The 15,666-nt window shown below is 38.7% G+C and overlaps 1 protein-coding gene across 1 annotated transcript; it reads right to left on the reverse strand.

The window, feature by feature from the left end:
• Positions 1-518: 518 nt before the first annotated feature.
• LOC127628733 (uncharacterized) lies at positions 519-15,019 on the reverse strand. The gene is made up of 5 exons (XM_052105575.1): positions 14,891-15,019; positions 8,350-8,497; positions 4,449-4,573; positions 3,968-4,178; positions 519-2,574 (listed from the first exon to the last, which is right to left on the reverse strand). The coding sequence occupies exons 2-5, from the start codon at positions 8,486-8,488 to the stop codon at positions 2,489-2,491; spliced, it is 561 nt and encodes a 186-aa protein (XP_051961535.1). The 5' UTR covers positions 8,489-8,497; positions 14,891-15,019; the 3' UTR covers positions 519-2,488.
• Between the last annotated feature and the right edge of the window lie 647 nt (positions 15,020-15,666).

The raw sequence follows: 15,666 nt of genomic DNA on the forward strand, positions 1-15,666 counted from the left end.
AAAATTCCTCCATGTGCAGCAATGACAGCTTTGCAGATCCTTGGCATTCTAGCTGTCAGTTTGTCCAGATACTCAGACATTTCCCCTCAAGCTTCCTGTAGCACTTGCCATAGATGTGGCTGTCTTTTCTGGCTTTTCTCACGCACCTTACAGTCTAGCTGATCCCATAAATGCTCAATGGGGTTAAGATCCATAACACTCTTTTCCAATTTACTGTTGTACAACATCTGTGTTTTTTTGCCCACTCTAAACATTTCTTTTTCTGTTTCAAAAGTGACTTTTTCTTTGCAATTCTTCCCATAAGGTCTGCACCCCTGAGTCTTCTCTTTACTGTTGTACATGAAACTGGTGTTGAGCGGGTAGAATTCAATGAAGCTGTCAGCTGAGGACATGTGAGGTGTCTATTTCTCAAATTAGAGACTCTGACGTACTTATCCTCTTGTTTAGTTGAACATCTGGCCTTCCACATCTATTTCTGTCCTTGTTAGAGCCAGTTGCCAAGACTACAGTGTACATATCTGTATGAAAATGTTTTATTTTTTTGGCCAGTTTCAAGCATTGTATAGACTTCATTCCTCAAATCAATGATTGACTGACAAGTTTCTAGAGAAAGCTGTTTCTTTCTTTTTTTAATTTTTTTTTTTACCTAATATTGACCTTAAGACAGTCTATTGCATACTGTGACAACTCAAAAACAAAGACAATATTAAGCTTCATTTAACAAACAAAATAGCTTTCAACTGTGTTTGATCTAATGGCAAGTGATTTTCTAGTACCAAATTAGCAATTTAGCTTGATTATTTAAGGATAAGGTGTTGAGTGATCTCTGCTGGAAATTGGGCCCTTCTAGATTTAATCAAAAATGACTTTTACAAATAGTGATGGTGCTTTTTTACATCAGTAATGTCCTGACTATACTTTGTGATCAGTTGAATGCCACTTTGGAGAATTACAGAAACAATTTCCATCCGAAACGGCAAAATTTGCACATTATTCCAAACTTTTGTCTGCCAGTGTATAAAAATACAATCTTTAGTAGGTCATATATACAGCAGAAGTGTAAGTTTGTTATTGATTATTTCTCTAGTTATTTGAGCTGTTTCTGCTTTTTTGATAGATGTGCATATTAATAAGAGAAAAGGAATAATGCATCAGATGAAGCATATATAGGCTACACCCACTGCGTATGTACAAAACACAACAGAAGTCGCCCTTAAGTGCTCAAATGCTTTACCTTGTCTAAGTGAGCAGAACTTGAATCAGATAATATAAAGCATTGTGCAACATCAGTGCGACATCTGAGCCTGCATCTCCACTCCCTCACCACCAGAGGTAACCCTTGACTAAGTTCTAACTGGTTCATGGAGGGTGCCTTTCAATACTCTATTGTTATTTGTGTTTGTTTGTTTGTTTTGCTAAACCCAATAGAAATATACATGTTTAATGTAATTTATGAGTGCAAATGAATAAATAGTAATGCAAGGCACATTTACCATTTAAAATGTAAAAAACTAAACAAAGAGGTCTTCTTTTTATTAATTTTGTAACAAATCAAGGTCCTGTATAATCCTGGCAAATTTGTTTTTATAAAAAGAAACACATTTATTTTGAAGCAAAATACTTATTTGTTCAAGGTGTTTAAATCAAAAAGTTGTTTAATAACAGTCCAATAAGTAAAAGGACAGTTATTGTGGTAAAAAGCCTCCTGTTGCAGTGGCTAAAGGCCCAAATTAAACACATTGTTTTTCTTTAATGGGGGAATAGATTTATTATGAACGATGTTCAAAGTGGGCTCACATTGAATGATCCAATCACAATGGAGATTAATTTGTTCATAGAATACTTAAGATGTCATGGCATGCCAAATGCGATTCACATTAGCGGAAAAACCCACCGAGAGCGAGAACCGTATTATAGCAACCACGACGAGGTTACCCCATGTGACTCTATACACCCTAGCAACCGGGCCAATTTGGTTGCTTAGGAGACCTGGCTGGAGTCACTCAGCACACCCTGGATTCGAACTCGTGACTCCAGGGGTGGTAGTCAGCGTCTTTACTCACTAAGCGACCCAGGCCCTCTTAAAAAAAATGTTTATCACAACAACCTTCTGTTATTATTTCTTTTCACACAAAATATGTTGCTCCCTGATATTTAATAAGCTTCATGTATTATTTTCCTTGACACACTTTGTAACCACAAAAAAAAGTTTTTCCTAAAGGTGCACCTTTAGACCCATTGTACCCTATATATTTTGTTTAATACTTGTCTCTTGGACATAATAGATAATGCATCATTTGTCCTAATTATATATTTAATAACTCTATTTCAGTAATAATTAGTAGATTATGACAAAAAGGAAAACTGGGGCAGAAGGGACAAAATGGCATGCCTTAAAACACCACAAAGAAAATGCTGCGTTTGCACTTGAAACTCTCAACATCCTGGTTCCCTCAAAGAAAAGGATAGAGTAGTTGATACAAACGGATTAGGACCCTTTTGTTGATGAAATGTTGCGAAAAGTTTTCAGCTCTCCCTTAACTGCAAAGCGTTTTAACAATCTTCGTGGTTTGCCTGAAACACAGTAAGAGTCTGTTTATTTAGTCATTCGTTAATGAATTAATTCAGCATACATGTTGAGTACAGCAGATTAAATGAACTTGTTAAATAAACAATATCAAGTGCATGCAATTAGGGATATTCTATGACTATTCTACATTACTGCCCACTATTGTTGATCTATATATGTATATTTTAGCACATATTGAATTTCAACTACTGTATCTTGACAGCGGCAATAAAAGAGAGTATAGCTTTATACCATGGCTCTGTGTTGGAATAGATTGTTTTGCAATGCAGATTTAAAAATGGGCAACATTAACACTGTTCATTGTAAAAAGTCAGTAGATTATTTAAGGAATGAGAGCTCTAATAAACAATCAAATCTTTGCTTGTTTCGGGAGTGATCTACAACAGAACATTCATTAAAATCACACACACACACACACACACACACACACACACACACACACACACACACACACACACACACACACACACAAACACTTAAAAACAAACGTATATACACCAATGAGCCAAAACATTATGATCGCTCACAGGTTAAGCTAATTATTTAGATAATCTCCTAACACGACCGCATGTCATGGTCTGGGTGGATTAGATGATAAGCAAACAATCAGTTCTCATAGTCAACGTGTTGACGGTAGGAAAAATGGGCTGGATTAATGACCTGAGTGACTTTGACAAGGGCAACATTTTTATGATCAGACGACTGGGCCAGAACATCTATGAAACAGCAAGGCTTGAGGAGAGCTCCCGGTCAATAGTGGTGAGTACATACCTACCGACCATGGTCAGAGGAGGGACAAACCACAAACTGATGACAGGGTGTTGGGCTCCCAAGGCTCATCGATGCACGTGGGCAACGAAGGCTATCCCTTCTGGTCCGAACCGACAGAAGGACTACTGTGGCACAATTCACAGAAAATTTTAATGATGGTTACGGGACGAATGTCACAACACATACTGCATCGTGTTGTGTCAGAGTGCTCATGATGACCCCTGTCCACCGTCGAATGAAGAATTCAAGGTGTTGCCCTTGCCTCAAATTCCCCAGATCTCAATCCGACTAAGCATTAGCATTTGTGGGATGTGCTGGACCAACAAGTCTGATCCATGGCGGTTCCACCTCGCAACTTACAGGACTTGAAGGATCTGCTGTTAATGTTTTGTTGCCAGATACCACAGTACACCTTCAAGGGTTTTGTAGAAACCAAGCCTCGGTGGGTCGGCACTGTTTTGGCAGCACGCGGAGGACCAACCGCATATTAGGCAATTGGTCATAATTTTTTGGCTCATCTGTGTATTAGCCACAAAAGCCAAACTATGCAACAACAACAAAAAAAATTTAATCACAATGTTCTTCCTAAATAAAGCGCAAAATTACCTCTTAGATTTTTTGGTTCCTCATTTTCTAATTTGTCCAATTTAAAACAGGGGAAGCATTGAGAACAAGTGACCACTTTGCCCTTGTTAATGCCCAGGTACGTGTTAGGTTCAGCTATTGACTTTAAGCTCTTCCAGTCATCTACCTCTTTTTCACCCCATTGAAAGAAGAAGGTTTTGTCAAGAGTAAACTTCTTTTCTCCTTCCAATACCTGTACATAGCCAGCATATACTGAATTGAGCATTATATCAAAAAAACTCTTGTAAATAAATTAAAATCAGATATTAGAAATATGCAAGAGACTATTTGACACCAAATACATTTCTAACAATATCCAAATGTTCTAAAGGGAACAAAGAATTTAATTTTTGAGGTTCCAAAGGTTAGACGAATTTGTCATGAAAGCTATTTTGCCCTAAATATACCTTTAGAGGCTGCATACTGTAACACTCAGCTCATCCAAGTTAGAAAACAACATTACCTTAAAGTTGATTTCACCCCTACTACCAGAGTCTGCTTTAATAACAATGGGGAAAATTGACTTATTTTCCACCTCAAAGCAGAAAGCCATTTTGAGGTTATCTTCTTTCACCTCATACACAGTGACTAAGCAAAGAAGAAAAGAATAATCATATTAGACTAAAGTGTTAATAGTATTATAGGAAGTCGTTATGGAAACATTTGCAATAGGTAACACTTTATCATAACTTTGATAACATAAGCAATTTTTACATTACATGAATGCTAAAATTAGGGAGGGTTCCTAAAAGTTTTGTTTTCTTCAACCATATCTACAGTACTAAACCCTTTTCTGCATTCAACTTTGATTAATGTATTTTCATAAATGTTCATATTTGAGTGCACATTGTTGACTTAAAGGTGCAGTATATAAGATTCAGAATCCCTTGTTATTAATGACACCAGTGGCCATTAAGTGAACTGCAGCCAGCTACCTGTTGCTCGTGCTCGCGCACACAATCCATAGGGATGTGAGCGAGCATTGGCCAAAACAAACAGGCTGAACATGACTCATGCTGACAGATGAGGTAGCATAATTAAAATTACACAGTAATGGTTGTTTTACTACAAATTTTGAGACTTATCAGCTAACATGGCAAACTGGTACACAAACATACTACCGAACTATACCAGACAGTTTACTGTTGCACTGCAGTTATGTTGCACTATTGTATGTTTCGTATGTCATATGTTGTACTAAGAATAAGAAACCAGAGAAATTTGCTTAAATTTATCATGTATATCTGACTTTTAGAATAAAGAGAAGATTGTTGAAATTATTTGAAATTTATGAAGCAAGGTAGCTTGCAATTCGTCAGCGTTAGCAGGCAATATCAAGTAAGCTTAAATGATATATCTGTACTATATTTCACATGCTTTGCCGTTATGTAAGTTTACCTGTCCAATAAGAAGAACGCCAATTCAGGTCAATCCAAAGTTCCCTCCAGGAATCAAATGCCATGCTGATGTTCACTCTAGTTTTCGCTCGACCACAATCACGTTCCAGCTTAGCCAGATGGGATTCACTAGATAAATTTTTTTTATTTGGCTTACTCAGAGTTTGTGTTGTAGAGTATGAACGGAAAATCATGAACTCATTAATTCTGAATGCAATGCACACATTTTTGCGAAGGATCCTAAAACCCCCACACCCTGTGACTCTCCATCTAAATCACCAGGTAGCGCCAGCAAGTCTGGGAGTTAGAATGCTTCTTGACGTTTTTACAACCCATAGAGCCTCTCCAGAGACACTAGTGATATCGCCATCTACACACTGAAAATCTATACACGTTCATACCATTTAAAACCAAAGAAATGGCTTATTTTAAGGAAATATGTTTTATTCCCGTATGCTTGGGTATTTCTGCTGTTATATCAAACTAGTTAAGATTGTTTAGTTGTGTAGTTAAACTCTGAGGCTTATATATAAAGGGTCTAAGAATATATATTCACTTTTAAGTGTACCAAATACAAGTTTCTTGGTATCAAATTAAACCTTACGACTCGCCCTAGCTGAATATATATATATATAAGGTTACATTAAAATGTATTCTGCTATGTTTTACCATCTTTTGAGTGATTCAAACCACATCCAGGACACTGTCGTAAATTAGGCAAATGACGAGCCTTGACAAGACAAAGGGAACCTTCTCGCACCAAAACTGAGAAGCCTCATTGGGTCATTCCTCCCAAAGGAGGTGTGACCTCCCTACCTTAAAAGTCCGGATCTGGTGTTGAATCGTCTTCTTTTGTCTTCTCTCCTCGCTTTTATCTCTCTTCAAGCTCTCTTGCTTTTTCTTTTTGTGTTACTCTCGTCAGACATGTCTTTTGTTTTATTTGGCGTTTATCTCAGTCTTTTTCTTGTCTCCGGACAAAGCTCAACACTCTACGTTTTTGGAGCAGTCCGATATCCTCCGGGTGAAAGGACTCTCTCTCAGTTTCAACCATTACTCCTAAGATGCTTTGCACTTCCCGCGAGCGATCCACGCTCGAGAAGCTCCAAGAGAAATCCTCCATCTCACGGACGTAACGAGGACATTCACACACACACGCAGTCTTGTTCAGCGACACAAAGGTCCATTTTGCAAGTATTATCCCATCTAAATTCAAATGCGTTAAAGTGTGTAAGTCCCTTGCTGGCTCTTAAGGTTTAACTGTTGTAACAAATCTCTTATTTTCCTTACTGTTTTACTTTGTTTGTTCTATGTTAAATGTTTGTTGTTAAATGTGTTCTATGTTTGTTTAAGTGTAGTGATATATCCTATTTCCTTGTATTAAACCCAATTATACGCTTGATTGTCTGTGTTTGTTGGTCATAAAACAAAGCCTCTTTAATGTGCGATCTAAAGCTACGAGCTGATATTATCAAAGTAAGTTAACGTGCTTTGATTAAGTAAGCTTATACTAAGAATAAACCTTCTGGAGAATTGATCACGAGTATTTAGCAAAGTGGTTTGCTGGACGAACTGGTTAGTTGCGGTACGGGTTAATTCCATTAAGGTGTTCTGAAAATTAATACAGCCTGTCTGCATACGATGTATATTCCTAATTAATTATAATTCGTTGTGTTTAATTATCTATATATATCTGAAGCAGACTTTTGGGCTATATAACCCCTGTTTTGGGGCAATTTAGAATGTATTGGTATCTGGTTCAAACCGTATGATTAATCATTGATTACAATCATTAATATTAATTGTACATTCCCCAAACCTGAACCAAGAAACCCTACAGTGTAGAAGTCGTTGTTGTGCTGGAAGCCAGCCATTTGCTGGATTCCATCTCTAAGATAGCGTTACCTAGTTTTGTAGTTTGTTGTCACTGTTGAATAGCAGAAGCTCTGAGGCAAGGCTCTCCGGAGCACACATTAACGTCACATCCTTTGGATTTACCCGGAAAAAGCAACCCACTCCCTTCACTTGAAAATCAATCTACAGGCTTTAATAGGCAACCTAGGAAGTCCAGGAAGGGCACATTTTTAAGTTGCATTACAAGCTGTTCACACATTGGCAAAAAAAATTACATGAAAATTGTTACATATTGCACCTTTTAAGAATAACAATGTTTGTTTCAAGTTCTTCATAAAGTTAAGTGTTACCCAAATGTTGACAGGCTGCCATAAAAATAACTCAAACAACCTTCACCAGTAAATCATTAAAGATCTATAAAGCATTTCCCCAATAGCCTACAGTTCTTAAAGGGACAGTTCACCTCAAAAATGAAAATTCTCTAATAATTTTCTCACACTCACGCCAACATAGATGTGTATCACTTTCTTTCTTTTGCAGAACACAAATTAAAATTTTAAGAAAAATAGCTCTGTAAGTCCTCACAATGCAAGTGAATGGGTATCAACATTTTTGATGCCCAAAAAACACATACAGGCAGCACAAAATGTATCCATATGACTCCAGTAGTTAAACACATGTCTTCAGAAGCAATATGATAGGTGTGGGTGAGAAACAGATCAAATAAGTCTTTTTTTATTATAAATTGTCCTCCATGCTCGGTAGGTGGCGATATGCACGAAGAATGTGATTTGCTAAAAACAAAGCAGATGACTGTGAAAAAAGTGACTTATATACTTACTGTTTCTTGCCCATAGCTATTATTTAGCTTCAGAAGATATGGATTTAATCACTGGAGACATATGGATTACTCTTTCACTACCTTTATATGCTTATTCAACCTTCAAAAATCTGGTCACCATTCACTTGTATTGTGTCATTGCTATTGTGTCAAAAAAGTCATACTCATCTGGGATGGCATGAGGATGAGTAAATGATGAGAGAATATTCATGTTTGGGTGAACTATTCCTTTAAGCATTGAGTCATTTAAGGCATTTAACACCAGAGGTTCGTACCTTTACCACAGTTTCCATAGTCAGTGATCTGACAATTATCCTCGATCATCTGATAAGTTGCTGCCTTGCGCTTGCGTTGAATGTACACATACTTTCCACGACTGGTTTGGAACCGTGCTGGTCTAACTTTGTATTTCATTTTGGAGGCCTTGGAATATCAAAGAAGGCTGATTAATATGAGGTCCATGGAAAAAGTGTAACAAAACACAAGATTCCGACAATAGCTGAATTTGGGTCATTACTGGGATTTGATCATATTTAAACTTGGATTTTTTTTTTCAACTACATTTGATTAATTGTCTGAATAATCTACAACATTAGGCACAAATTGATCCTTTAACAAATCATATATCCCACTTCTGACATCAAAACCCTTTTTATTATTTAAAAAACAAAAACACACACACTTTTGTTCTTAACCCTGTTGCAGGCACAATGGAAGTGGTTTGAAAATTATTCTACACAATTCTTTTTTTATAAAATAAACATCTACCTACTGCTCATGTGTCCCTCAAACCAATTTAATGACAACAAATCTAACATGTATGACATTTTTCTCATTTCTAAGTGATGAATCTACAAATTCTGTGTCTGTGGTCTCATTATTTTAGTTAGAAATGCTTTAAATTAAATTCACAGCCACGCCAGAGTCAGCTCCAGGCCATGCCACAGCCACGCCAGAGTCAGCTCCAGGCCATGCCACAGCCAAACCCCAGACTCCTCCATGCCATGTCATAAGCCCTCCTTTGCTCCACGGTCCAGGCCCACCACTGCTCATGGCTCTGCTCAAGCCTCTCATGGCTCCACGCCCTGTCTTTCCAGTCTATGCCCCATGCCCTGTCAAACTGTAGCGTGCCAAAGGAGCATGGGCAACAGACTGCATGTAACCTTCCCCAAAGCCCCACTAAGACGTCATATTTTTTTTATTCGTTTCCGGGCATCCGAGCAAGTTGTTCCATTGAGGGGTGGGAACAAGCGACGTGACAAGCATGGGAGCAGGCCACACCAGCCACGGCCTTTTCTCTCTCTATCTTTCTCTTCATAGAGTGTTAGATGCGGCTAGGGCCATCTAGCTATAACAAGCATTGGGGAAGGCGTTCTTTTCCAGTCCAATTCTTTCAGGGGGAAAAGACCCTGCGGAGACCACATCCTGCCCAGGCTGGGGAGGTGAAAATGTGGCAAATACATCACATGGGCCTGTTACACCACACATGGAAGTGGCTTGGTAGTATTTCCTGCCTAATGAGGGAGGAGCGCTACAAACACGGCGACATACCTGTCAACATTTGTGTACCAAAACCCGGGAGACCTCTGAGTGGGGGGGTTGGTGGTGGTACTGGATAGTAGAGGCCGGCTAAATACATACAGATTGCGCCGCTGTGATTTAATGTGCTGAGTAACGTAATTTTTCCCACCGTGTCCAGTATTACAATCAGTGCCGGAGCACCATCTAGGTCTTCTCCTCCCATCCACCAGTGATGCTTGATTCAACTTCCCACATCTACTACCTGCGCAGATATCAACAGCGCAACTGGGTTGTAGGTTGCCAGGTTGAGGTCACAAATGGCTGAAATTTGTATGATGTGTCGATTGTGTGAGTAGGATGCCACACTCCTTGTAGAGTATGCTCAAACCGGCAAGGGGGCGGGCACGGCCTAGGTCCAATAGGCCAATGTGACGGCGTCGACTTCCCAGTGGGCAAGCCTCTGTTTGGAGACAGCGTACTTGTGCAGCCCCTGGGGCCAGCTATGTGCCAGTGCATCTGCTCGAGGGGACTTGCCTCCGACCTGAGAGAGTACCAGAGCAGGCGAACAGGTCTACCTGTGCTTTGCTATAACGGTCCCAGATCAGCTGAACAACATGGGGGTGAAGCCTCCACTCTCCATTGAGTGGAGACTTTACGGGCACAGGTGCACCGCTACCGCTTTGTCCACCTGCGTGTACCCGTGGACCGCCCCGCCATCGAGGGTAGTGAGAGCGGACGAGTAAGGAGGTCAGTTCTGGGCAAACATATCGGACATCTGGACATCAGCCTCGAACTAGGTGGGCAGACCCGAAGGTGGTAGTACAGCTGAGTCCGCCGCAAAGCTCTCCGATGCAGCGGCGACATCATCATCCTGCTCCATGGTTCCAACGGAGACATCAGACTGGCCATGAGGTGAGCCAGTCTAACGTCGAGCCCGGCCGGAAGCAATCGAGCGTGCCTGCTGAACCCTCCAAATTGCCTCCATCGCCTCCATCGCCAGTCGGGTCATCCTCAATCCCATGGGAAGAAGGAGCAATGCGAGGGGCAGCTGGAGTGGCGTTCCCTTTAAGGAAGGAAAGCCGCAACCGCAACGATGCCATGGTCAAGTTCTCACAATGAGTACATGACCAATCCACAAATGCTGACTCAGCGTGATCATGACCCAGACACACACGAGGCAGCGTCTATGACCGTCAGATATCTGCCGCAAAGGCGGAAGGGCATCTTGACAAACATCAAAAAGACGTTTTATGCCAACGCGTTAACTCTTTTAGAGAAAATAATCCCTCTTTTAGAGGAGTTGTTTGCTCTTTTAGGAAGCTGTCGAAGCGCCCAGGGGCATGGACTGCACTGGCGTGCAGAGGAGGGAGAAAGCCGCTGGCAATGGACTAGTGTTGTCACGGTACCAAAATTTCAGTAGTTGGTACCAATACCAGTGAAATTTCACGGTACTCGTTACCATTTTCGGTACCAAAGCAACAAAACATTAGCAGCAGAACTAAGAACAAAAATATGCCATTGAGCAACACTTTAATTTAAATATATTATTTTTTAATAATAACAAAACTGAACAATGTATGCTTAAAGTATTTTTGAACACATATAAGATTTGCTTCAACTTTTGCAACTTTTAATTTAAGTTTTTACCAAGTACTAAAAAAAAGCCTAAATAAACAAGCATACAATATAATAAAAATAAAAAAATCCAAACTAATGCACAAAGTGCTCTCTTATTAATAAAGCTGCATATTGCCAATTTTCTTCATGATAAGAAATACACAGTGACATATATTAAGAATGAATAAGTCGCGAGCAATCGCGTTCTAATTTAGCTGCATTTAGCGTGCGTGCTCGAGGGATGATGTCCCCGAGGCAGTCTCTCTCAGCTATGGCAAGCCGTTTTAACTTTTATTCATTTCAGGATATGAATCCTTGATATCAACAATTAAATTTTCACTAGTTATTGATATCAGGAATTCGATATCTACTAGTAACAATGGCAATTTTTGATATCAGAAATTACATCTCCACTAGTAACAATGCTAATTCTTGATATCAACAATTAAATTTGTACTAGTTAGCAGGCGCGTCGTTAGACATGGGCATCCGGGGCTTCAGCCCCGGATGTTTTTTTTATAGCCCCGGATCTCAAAAAATTGAATTTATTGATAATTATTATTATTTTTTAATAATTTTGTATTTATTTTAAAAAATGTACCGGTCTTTTAATCTATCCTTCGAATCATGTATTAAAGACGATTAAAATGTGTTCAAGCAGATCAAAGTTACTATGGTTACAGAATGCTTGTATTTAGAGTGCGCACCAGAGGAGAGAGCCTGAAAGAGTCATCGGTTAACTTACAGCTTTAGGGCTTGACTGTCATTGTTGTTTGTGGCTTCTGGTGGTAGCTATTATGGACATTAGACACTTTTTAAAAAGTAAAATATGGAGTCATGAACGATACGAGGGAGGCAAGAAGAGTTATCTACTGGCGCCGTTCCCTCATCATTAAGCTCAGGTCGGTGAAGGCTCTTAGTCTTAAGCAAACCCTGGTCTAACTTACTAGCCCTGTAAGTTACTCACTGTGGTATTAATGCAGAACATGTACTGTAAAGTACGTGGGACCTTACTATTTCGCCTATAGCTAATCCATTTTGTGAGCCATAATCCGTTTCTCGTGAGGAATGTAGATGAAGTAGCCTATACATCTGATTTGGCGATTGAAACACGATGTGTAAATTAACGTTATTCAGGGATGTAGTGGAGGCTAAACGCACATAAACGCCGTTTACGCACCTCCCAAAATTCGGAAATAGCGTTTACCCACCTCCAAAGTGGGTTTATCCACCTCTAAATTGCGTTTATCCACCTCTAAATAGATAGTTCCTAAGCCATTTTAAATTAAGCTTATGTCGTTTTAGTTTCATATTGTTCATTAATAGTTTCATAGGTTGTTAAACCTAAGACGAAGTCTTTCATAATGCGCTCCATGCGCGTGCATCGATATTGACTACTACCAGCTATATACAGCGTGCTGTCTTGTTGACCAATCAGCAGGAAGCAGCAGACTGCATCAAGATTCATCCATTTACATTTACATTTATGCATTTGGCAGACGCTTTTATCCAAAGCGACTTACAGTGCAATTATTACAGGGACAATCCCCCCGGAGCAACCTGGAGTTAAGTGTCTTGCTCAAGGACACAATGATGGTGGCTGTGGGGTTCGAACCAGAGACCTTCTGATTAACAGCCCTGTGCTTTAGCCACTACGCCACCACCACTCCATTACTCCGTCACATCCGTCACTCACTAGCCCAAACGTCTAATGTAAAAATGGATATCCGGCAATTTTTTATCTACTGTTTTATGCGCCGTCAAGACGGCAGTCCTCCACCTCCTGAGGCCAGCAAACGGCCTCGGCTACAATCCCAAAGTGAGTGAGCTCGGAAAACAGTACTAAACTTCATGTTTCTGAGGTTAATTTGGTTAGATTAATAGATAATTAGATGCATGTTACTGACTCAACAAGTCACCTCTACCTTTTCCCATTATCCAATGTTACAAATAAAATTCAGGATACATTATTAATTATTTAATATTCATGTATTATTTATTTGTGTTTCTGTGAATAGCTGTTACAGTTCTACAAATAAAGCATTCTATCTTTTTACCTATCATTTAAAATGCTAAAAAAATGCACCTGAATGCAGGAAATGAAGTGTTTAATGGCCAACATTTCCTGGGGGAGGTCCCCAGACCCCCCATTTATATTATTATTGCTTATTGTTATGTGCCTATGAGTAGAAGAAGTAGTTACCAAAAGCGGGCGGGCGGGCGGGGGGGACTGGGCTAAGCCCCCAATGTATCAAGATCCTAGTAACGCCCCTGCTAGTTAGAATTGTATTTCAACTAGTAAAAACGATCTTGATATCTGTAATTGTATTTTCTATAGTGAAATGTCACCATAGGCTGCCATTCAAAATAAATTGTTGATATCAAGAATTGTTTTCTTACTAGTTATAATTCCGAATACACATATCAGCTTTGTATTTCTTACTAGTAGAAATATCATTTTTGATATCAATAATTACATTGTTACTAGTAAAAATGTGAATTCTTGATATCAAGAATTACGTGGTTACTAGTAAAAATGTTTATTCTAGATATCAACAATTGAATTGCTACTAGTAAAAATGTTATTTTTTGATTAACGGGACACTAATTGTATTAATGTCTTTCAGGCAATAGGTAAATATTTTGCATACCATTCCATGAAGAAAAAAAAATCACCTACACTGCCTTTAATGACCATATATAACAGTGCACATTTTATTTATTTAATTTTTTTTCTTGGTTCAAATTCAGTGAAGTAGGCCTACCTCAGCGACATGTAAGATAGAAAGAAGGCAATCTTTTATGAGAAAGATTATTTTAATTAATTTTAATGGACAAATCAACATCTTGAAAAAAGCTTTCAACGTTTCATTTTAGTAAACCACCACTTTCTGGGGACTGAATACTGAATCCCAGGAATTACCCATTTATAAACTGCCTGTCCGTTCACACCGAATGCGTCCGTGTGCTATAATGCTCGAGCAAGTGTCTCGTGACGCCTTAAAATTATTTTAAACTTGACGAGACCCTGAAAAAAAAAAAAAAAAAAAAAGAACAGCAATCAAATAAGCCCGGCCAAATGCACGTTTATGTAGAAAACAATTAATAAACAGTGCGGATGGAAGTAAAACCATTTCGGTGTGAACGACCCCTAACTAAACATCATAGGCACTCTCCGTGTCGTGCCAGCTCATTTGTTTGAGTTAAACACTCGGAACGCCCAAATGTATGGAATGATATTCCCAAAACAGGTTGTTTGCTCACTCACACTTACAATGCGATTAGAGTAGATATTGCATGCATTGCAAATCAATGCACATCCGTTGGCTAGCGCGGTAAAGTTAGTTTTATATTTGACAATAGTTAAATTGTTTAATTGATTTAGAGAGCTAAGAAAATTGACATGGGGAAAAAAATGTGTTTGGCTTGAAAATGTGATTTGCACGGAGAGTTTAATTGTCGCAAATGTCAAACGAATGTCAAATGTAATAACTTTACCGAACTCCATTGGCTAATACGTGAAGGGATTTTTTTTTTCAGACAGTTTGCCTGTAATTTATGATAAAAATTGTTTTACACAATCTTGTTTCAATTATACAACACATTTTAAGATTGAGAGCTACAAATAATTAAAACAAACTGTAATCAGTCAAGATATAAACATATGCATTCATATACCTCAGCTGGAGTTCAGATCGATTTATTTTCCCGTCCTCAAAGTTCTGCATCAAGTGCCTGATCGAATGAGCAACTTCATGGCAGCACCGCTCTTATAATGCAGCCCTGTGACGCCATGTAACACGTTTAGTCTAACCCAGGGGCGTAGAAGTGAGTGGAATGATTGGCCAGAGAACAATAAACTTTGACAACCACGTTTTCAGTTGTGTCTTGTCTTCAGGGTTGGGAGGGTTGCTTTTGAAATGTATTCCACTACAGATTACATGCTGTAAAATGTCATTTGTCTATTCCATTAGAATCAAGGCCAGTAACATATTCTCTTTGGATTACTTCATCAGCACTGGTCGATTTTTTTCACTTGTTTTGACTATAACAATTCTGCCAGTACAGTAAGACAAAATACACATGTTAAAATAAATTCTCTGAGAAACCTAAATATCTTATACAGTGTTGTTTCTAAAACAAGATCTATCAAATTGATCTTGTTTTAATGATTTTTAGATATTTTTACAGGAAAACAATACAAAAATTATTATCAAGAATATCATTTTTGCCCTAAAATCAAAGGTCTTACTAGAAAAAAAGAAATTATGATCCAACATGAATTTTCTTGACAAAAAAATATGACCGTGCCTGGTACATGAAAATGGCTAGAAAATGGATTTTCTGTCTGTTCATATGAATGTAATGCATCATAAGAAAGTTTTTCACCGCTGTTCAAATGCACTTTGGATCGCATCATTTATATGTATAAATGTTTTCCATCTTTGAAAGGA

Source organism: Xyrauchen texanus, chromosome 3, assembly GCF_025860055.1.
Source record: "Xyrauchen texanus isolate HMW12.3.18 chromosome 3, RBS_HiC_50CHRs, whole genome shotgun sequence".
NCBI lineage: Eukaryota > Metazoa > Chordata > Actinopteri > Cypriniformes > Catostomidae > Xyrauchen > Xyrauchen texanus.

Coding starts and splice junctions, on each gene's coding strand:
- LOC127628733 (XM_052105575.1), bottom strand. CDS start 8,488: ATGAAATACAAAGTTAGACCAGCACGGTTCCAAACCAGTCGTGGAAAG. Junction 4,574..8,349: donor CTATGGAAACTGTGGTAAAG/GTACGAACCTCT, acceptor TTCTTTGCTTAG/TCACTGTGTATGAGGTGAAA. Junction 4,179..4,448: donor GGGGTGAAATCAACTTTAAG/GTAATGTTGTTT, acceptor GGCTATGTACAG/GTATTGGAAGGAGAAAAGAA.